This window comes from Antrostomus carolinensis, unplaced genomic scaffold (assembly GCF_000700745.2).
Source record: "Antrostomus carolinensis isolate BGI_N321 unplaced genomic scaffold, ASM70074v2 scaffold30396, whole genome shotgun sequence".
In the NCBI taxonomy this organism is placed as follows: Eukaryota; Metazoa; Chordata; class Aves; order Caprimulgiformes; family Caprimulgidae; genus Antrostomus; species Antrostomus carolinensis.
In genome coordinates this window covers 7072-15193 of record NW_010323042.1, presented here as the reverse complement: position 1 = coordinate 15193, position 8122 = coordinate 7072, and the positions used below count along the sequence as shown (strand labels likewise).

General features: G+C 37.6%; 1 protein-coding gene across 1 annotated transcript in view; it reads right to left on the bottom strand.

Moving 5' to 3' along the window:
• The window catches only part of BPHL (biphenyl hydrolase like), a 16287-nt gene that overhangs the window by 4513 nt on the left and 3652 nt on the right, over positions 1–8122 (bottom strand). Inside the window, exons 3-4 of the mRNA XM_010170484.1 lie at positions 4227–4380; positions 1763–1894 (exon numbers count right to left, since the gene is read on the bottom strand). Of these exons, the coding sequence (XP_010168786.1) occupies positions 1763–1894; positions 4227–4380 (286 nt within the window). The remainder of the gene's footprint in view (positions 1–1762; positions 1895–4226; positions 4381–8122) is intronic.

The following is an 8122-nucleotide window of genomic DNA, read 5'->3' as shown; positions in this document are numbered from 1 at the left end:
AGTTGTTTGGTTATTTAGTCTTAGTTTCCAGTTCTACCAGTTAAATATTTTAATTTAGAACATTTCACCCATAGTCCTCAAATACCTGTACAAATGTTGACTGTTTTTTCAGAACAAGTAAACTTAAGTTATTTACTTAAGGACATAGTTGGCAATCAAACTATTATTTCCCAGTTTCTAGGTCCTAAAGCTGTCTTGTACTATAACCACTAGATTATATTTACTCCAATAACAGAACAGCAAGAAGAATCTTGAATTTTGCAGCTTTATGCAGCTCATTCATTTTCATTAAGTGTTAGCACCTTTTAAAAAATAATTTTGTATTGCTTTTTATACTAAAAGTCCCATTTAGAGCAAATTATCTTATTTCTTCAGAAGAGCTTGAGTTGTTTTTGACCAACAGAGGTTTTGCTGTCCTTCCTTTACCTCTGATGGGTTTTGTTAACTCCTTTTCTTACATTTGCCACTAGCAAATGCACCTTTTGTGCAGTGTGTTTAAATCAAAGGCGGCCTGCTTGTGTTCAAAGTTGCCTTTCCTGAGCTACTCCTGGAAAAAAAAAATGCAGTCTGATGGCTGCTCATCTTTTTTAGCAAACATTAGTCTTCTCTGAATATCTGACCCAGTTACAGCATCTAGGGAAGTGAGCTCCTTGTTACATGTCTCCAGGTGGCTTCTTTTTCACAGCCATTCCACCTCATAGAGTTTGAGGCATGTGCATGCAGTAAAAGGATGTCACACCCAGAGCGTCAACCAGCCTGGGCTTTGGACTTAAGAATAAATCAGTTTTAAGGAGATGTATTCTAGAAAGGGTAAAATGAAATCAGATCATAACTTGTTACAGCTGTCTAGTAGGAGAAATTCTAGCACCATGTTGCTGATCCTGTCCAAAACTTTATGGAAAAATTACAAAATGAAGGAATATTTTCCTTGTAGTACCTGCTGCCTGTTAATGTTTGTCACTTCCTGTCTTTCATTATGAGAGCTACAAGAAAATGTATGCAAGAGAATTACAGATTCCTTGGTTTATGTACTATGTATTTCCACTTTAGGCAAATTAAAAGCAATTTTCCTCTGAATTAAAACAGAACTGAAGGTTATTATTCATTGTATCCTTGGTTGCAAAAGTCTATATAGAGTAGTAGCAGAAATCTTCAGAGATAAACATTTAATCATTATATTGTCTAGTTTAACTATTCTTTTTGGATTTAAACACCTAAGCTGTGTCAATAGTGTTGTTTAACTGTGTTTTGTTAATTCTGAGTTCCCAAAATCTGAATTTTCCTCTTTTTTAACTCATTATATGTTACTAGGTTTGAAATAGTGCTTCAGCTCCTGTTTGCAGAAACTAGAGTGAACACACACACACACACTTCACTTTTGGGATATCTTAACAATGTCACCAAGAGGTAATCCTTCAACACTGAGAGGAGAGGATAAAAAAACTCTGAGCAGAATTCCTCCTGTTCAGTCTCCACAAAAGCAATGATCTAATAATGTAGCTTTGTGGCAGAACAAGAGGAGGGACTCATCAGCTAATGCTTCCCATCAATGTGTTTTCCTCCTGTACCTTGCTGGTTCTGTGAACCATCTACACAGTAATTGTTTTATTCATAAGTGTGAGTCAGACTCAGCTTTTAATGCCATATGCAGAGTCCTTCCTTCACGGGCTGCTAGAAGTACTGTTAGATTTTTTTTATTTTTTTTTAATCCAGAACTGTCTGCTACTATAATTGCTTCAGTTTAACATTGTAAAAGCCTTACCATCTGATTTTTCAGCAAAGCGTGATATTCCATCTACCCAAGCCTCACAGGTTTCTGCAAAGTACTTATGTCCATACATCTCTTCCAGTGGTTTCTTGACCTTTTCACTCCATTTTGAAACATCTCGGATGCCTACATAAAATAACATTGAAATATGTTAAGTCCTTTCCAGCAACAAGATATAACCCAGTGCTGTCAACACTAATACGAGTAAGTTTTCAAACCAGACTGCAGGTATGTACTTCAAACCTGAAACTGCATGGAATGGTTTTAAATAATTCATAGCATGGAAAGGATGTAAAAAAGGTAGTTTTATGATCTCTGTTGGGGTCTTTCTAAGTTGTAGAAGACCATCTTGTTATGGTCATAAGGAACAACTGGGGGGGGGAAAATATCAAAGAAACCAGTCCTAAAACTTCTGATGTTTCATTTTGGAAGGCTTGCAAAAGAGCTCAAGGAGGTACCTTGTGTATAAAAAGGGGACTATTTTATAACTGTGTGCCAAAGCTGGCAATTATTTTTTATATCCTTCAGCCTTTTGCTTTGGCTCATGGATGGAAGTCCTTCCATGGCTCCTAAGAGTATCCAGAGGAAGGAAGCTCTTACTAAGGCATTCCAGCAGGCTGACATCATGGTACATTTGCCATAGTCTTACAGAAAAACAAGCAGCTCTTCTTAGTAGAGCCCCATGACTCATGGCAGGCTGGCTAAAGCTGTACAAATAATCTGACATTCTAGTTATGTATTTATCAGATTTACCTATTTTTTCCCCTAAAATTTTCGGTACTGCTCACAAACCAGATAACCGCAAGGGTGACTTTGACTAAACTCTATTTCAGACTATAGCTTTGTATCAGTAAAGCTCAAACCAATGTTGGCACAGCAAAGAACCTGAAAGGGACCTGAAAAGTACTGAATCATCCAACAGCAATATATGCCACTAGAAAAGCTTTTAATTGGTTTCAAATGGGAGTTAAGGGAAGAAAGGAGTGAGGTGTAAATTAACAGACAGAACCTGTCCAGCCAAGTGAGCAAGGCAGTAGTGAATGGAAGTGCTTTAAAACAACATCTGATTGGAAATGAGTTTCCTCACCCCAGGCTAGCTGTTACTGAACAGCTGCTTCCCTTAAAGAATTTCCTGCTTCACCCTTGTGGCTGGCCTTAATTTAAGAAGAGAAGGGGGTGGTGGAAAGCCTATGTTGAAAGGACATAGGTACCAAATAAACACCTTCCTCTCCTACCAAACCCTCCACTGCAGCTGAGATGGACCAGCTGTAGAAGGCTGGCACTGCTACTCTCTGAACTATATCACCCGGAGAGAGATGTTGAAAGCACCAGCTCATGAAGAGGCCAAAAGTCAGCATTGCTGCAGACGCTCTGTGTAAAGTAAGACTTTTTTGGTTTTTTTTTTTTTTACATTTTAGCCTGTTGGCTGATACTAACTGATGTGTTACTAACTGACATAATTATATAATAAAAACTTCAGAAATATAAAAGCATGTAAAGAAATAGAGCAGCACTTTTACAGAGCTAAAAAGCATTTTGCTTACTGAACTAAAAAATATACTAACACTACTACCAACGAAAGTGCTTTAGTACAGGTGAGGTAAGTACCCATGTGCAATGCATACACTTGTAATTCAGCTGAAGCCACAGTCAGATTTCACAGCTGGTATAAATCAAACTCCAGTCACTAAAATGAAACTACACTGGGTTACATTTGTTGAGAGCCTCCATGGTTAACTCTTTAAATTTCTAATTTTAAAAGGGAATATCATCTCTTTCTGAGTTCACTAGCAGTTTTTGCTATTTTCCTTTAGAGTGACAAATGATCTGACTGTATTTCATGTGAGTGGAATAAGGACCAGAAATCCCATGTTTCTTTACTTTGCAAAGGTTTTGTAACCACAGTAATTAATTTTAAAGGATGCAAATTAGAAAGGTATCCTGGGACACCTAAATGATTCACTTGCTTCAAGAACTCAAATGGTAAGTTATGAGCTTGTTTTCTTACTGTCTATGTATTACACAGGCACTAGAAGTAAAAGCTGTTATGTGCTTGCCCAGTGATTTTCTGTGGACCTTGTTTAAAAGTTGTGCAAGATGTGAGAAAACAAATCAACCCTGTGGTCAACAGTATCATTTGGAATTTATTTTTAGGAATTTGATTGACTTTCTGAAAACTACTGATAAGCTATTACAATGTATGCTTTTCATCAGTGTGAGCTGGTAAGGATTTGTTGAAAATTCTATTATATTACCCCCAGAATAATTGTTAGGGAGTTTCTCACTCTGACTTTAGTGCATCCCTGTATTTAGCAAGTTGGTGAATTCTATGTCCCGTTCCTTTAGGTTTGTTGAGTCCTCAACTCGGTCTCCATTTAGCTGTTACATGACTAAGATTCTTAGGTCAAGAAGAAATAACAATAATTCTTGCAGGATCCGATATTCAGTTGGTACATACCATTATAAATTCTCACATCCTCTTGAGTAACACTGGCATTTGCTCCCCAGACAACCAGCTTGTGGATAAGAGTTGGATATTTTGCTGCTGCAATGAGTGCTGTAATGCCACCGTCACTCCACCCCAGCAAAGAGAACTTCTTAAATTTCAGTGCCTTGATTTGTACAAGAAAGTTACATGCAAATCATCAGCCGGTTTTACAAGCAAATATAAAATATTTCTTGAAAAATAACTGTACAGTTTTAGACACAATACTATATAGTGGAACTATAGTTAGCTTTCATAATTAGAAAATATAATTTTACTGCAATACATAAAAATATTTAAGAAAAGGTCAAATTACTTGAAAAACAATAAATTATACCTGTCCTTACAACTTTCTACAACTATTTAATGAAACAGGTGGTAGCCATATTAGATTCTAGCTGTATTTTAAAAAGCCCTCTTGAAAGTAATAAATGTTTATTTACAACTGAGTGTAAAGGCCTTTTCAGCAAGCCTGATGGTATCAAGAATCTGTGGATTCTCTTGGTATAAATTTGGCAAAGACTATCACAGTGTGGGATAGTAGGTAATCCAAGATCAAGATGATCTTAAGAAAAGTTTAAGACTTGAAAAATGGAACCCAGTGATCTAATGTAGTGATGCTAGCTGATATTAAAAAAATAACAATATGCTCTGTAACAACCAAAACATTCTTAAAGTATTTGCTATGGGATTGTATCAAATTTTAGTGCCTAATTCACATTTTCTGAAGCTTTTAAGTGTTCATTTAAAATGTTACTTCATGGTGAATTGCAAATCAGAACATTAATAATGAAATTCCTCCTCAAAAAGGAAGGCTCAAGGCAAAAAATCTGACGACCAAGACCTTAATTTATTCTGACTTGTACAATGCTTTCCACTAGAACTTGAAACTCTTGTTTCCTCCTGTACCACAACCTACAGTAGGAGGTACCAACAGGGACAGGAGAGAGGATTTTGTGTGTGTTATGTTCAGTCAGCAAAGGGTGGGAAAGGTAAAGGCATCGGGTGCAAATGCACCTGAAGTTTGCACAGGGACGATATTCAGTGGATAAACAAAATCTGCAGTTTTGCATACAGAACCCTCGGTTTGTGAATTCGAAACAAACTTAAAGGTTTCAAAGGGTTTTTTTTTGTTTTGGTTGTTGGTGTGTCATTGTCCATCCAGCCTCCTTCACCCCCTCCTCCCCACCCCAAAATTACAGTCTTTTAGATGTGATTAAGGAAAATACTGTACTTTTGTACTTCTGAGGGAAAAGACCAAGTTAGTTGGGTGAGTTGTTTTGGTGCTTGGTGTTTTGTTCTTGGCAGTCCAGGCCTGCTTTCTTTGGCCAGAAGAAAGCAAAAATGCAGGCAATGAGAGAAACAACTACAGAGAGAGAAAAAGCAGTTTCTAGTCTACTTGTAAACTTGATGCTCAAGTGAGGCATAACTTTATCACCCAACTTGATACCTAGCAAACTTCTATCACTACCAGGCTTTTCTGGTTTTGGCTTCTTCCTTGGTATTAGGCTCACTGTGGTGTTGCTTAGTATTAGATTTCACTCTGCTAAGCTGTAATTAATAAGCAGAGAAGAAATAAGGCAAGAGGAAGAAAAGGGCATGTAAAGTAAGAGCTGACAGCAAGAAAAGAGAACCTTGAATTTCAGCAGCTGATCACAAGTTGAACCTGGCCAAATAGTTATCTGTGACCAGCTTTCAGTATTGTGCTGCTGAAGGGTTACTGGTGCCTTGGCAAGTTCCAGCATTTGGCAGCAGTGCTTGTAAAGCTTAAGTTTGTGCTATTGCTGCTGCTGTTCTCCTACTACCACTAGCAAATTGCAGACCTTGAAGTCAGCTGATAGGTGGAATACCTGATTAAAATTTTTATTCTTCATGCCAGGTTATTTGCCAGTGCTTCAACTGAGATCTATTTGCCTCCAGTATTTATCCTGATGCATTCTTCCAGTTGTCTCAGGATGCCTTTGCAGCAGGAGGAATTTCATTTATTCTTTTCAGCCTTCCAAAAAATAATGTGATACAACAGATATGTTGGCTATGATATGCATGTGTGCTTGCTTTAATCTTGAATCACAGCACAGGTCTCTACCTAACATTGGCAATAACCTGAGAGCTGGTTGCACCTCCTCGGTTCTGTGGGGGGTTTTGTGTTGGCCTTACCCTGTAGTAAACAAAATCTCTTTGGAAATCACCTCCTCCATCCAGGCCTTTGTGAAATACAACTAAAGGATCATGTATGCTGTGAATAGTTGCAATACAACAGTACTCTGTACCGTATGCTTTCATGGGATTGCAGGGAGTACACCACCAGTAAGGGTTGCAGTTGATCTACAAAAACCTGGCGAAGCCCAAGCCATCCTTCCACTAGGACAGCAGCTCTGAAGAGTAAGAACCAATTAAACATCAACACTTCCATGATTGTTGTAATGCTATTGGCTTTTGCCATTGTTAGACTTTGGGATGGAGTGCAGCTAAGTTGACTTATTTGCATTGTATTCCTTTTATTTCGAGCAAAGCCCTTCACAGAACACATACAGTGATACAGAGCAGTGTAATCTGCATCAAGGTGCTAAATACTCTGCAGAATTTCAGCTCCTGTTATTTGACAGAAACCTTGGAGCATTCACAGCTCCAGCAGAGGCAACAGAATCTAAAGGAGCCTAGAATAAATCTTCTGAAAGCTCACCTATATGGACGGGTTTTCTGGCTGAGTGTAGGCAAACCATATACATTATGAAGCCTTCTGCAGGAGTTATGACTTTGTTTGATACCAGAAATCCTATTTGGGATGATTTTTTGTGATTGTGCTAACCTTTATATGTTATGCTAAAACAGAAGCAAGTTACCACACTTGGGAAGACTTAAATAATATTATAGCATGCTTATATCAATAAACATCTTCAAAAAACCAGGATGTTACATCTCATTTGTTTTGGCAGCTTGAGAGGTTGGTAGGCCACTGTGGTATTTGACTGGATGTGACATGGTTACATTCTCTTTGGGGACAGCTCCGTTTTCTATTTTGCATTTATTAGTATTTGGACAGAAGCAGGAAAGGGGGTTACAACCACTTAGACTGAAGGCTTGTCACCTATCCATAGCAGCATCTTTATTTTCTTTGTGAGTATAGCAGAATAAATTGGTGATTTATGGTGCAGAGAGATTGCTTTTGTGGTTAGAGGGCAAAACTGTGTCTTAATCCTGATTCTGCTGTCAGACTTATTTTGTGTCGCTACACTGGATGCTCCAGGAAAGCTGCATTTCCAGTTTCAGACGGGTTTCTGCAAGGTTACTGCTAATTACAGAAATACAGTTGGATTGACTGTTTGAATCTTGTCTCATATTTTTGGAATTTTAATGCTCTGCCAACTTTCTTAACATGGCCAAAGGGACTGTATGGTTTAATGTAACAAAGCCAAAATACTAGTTAACACTAATCCAGAAAATAATGTTAGCACTTACAGCACAATAAAAGAGGAACACAGAAACATAGATTTGAAATAAAAAATTCTGCAAGATGGAGAAGTACTAACAGCTTATTACTGTCATATTCTCTATAATCACAACAGCTGTATTTGTTATTAAGATCTGGTATGATCACAGGAACCCTTTGATTTCACACACAAATTGTTTCAGTAATATACTGTAAAATGCAAACTGTCAAGTTAATTTTTAGAATTAAATGTTTGTTGAAATGGTCTGCACAAGTCAAAATGACAAGATTCTATTAGCTAGAAAATTTTCTAAGAACCTTTCACTACTGCAATCCCTTCAGTTAAACCACTTAGTATAGACTGGGTTTTTTATATACTTTACCTAAATGTACATGGTTCTTGGCTGCAAGCCTCTTAGGGCAGGGTCTTGGAATAAAA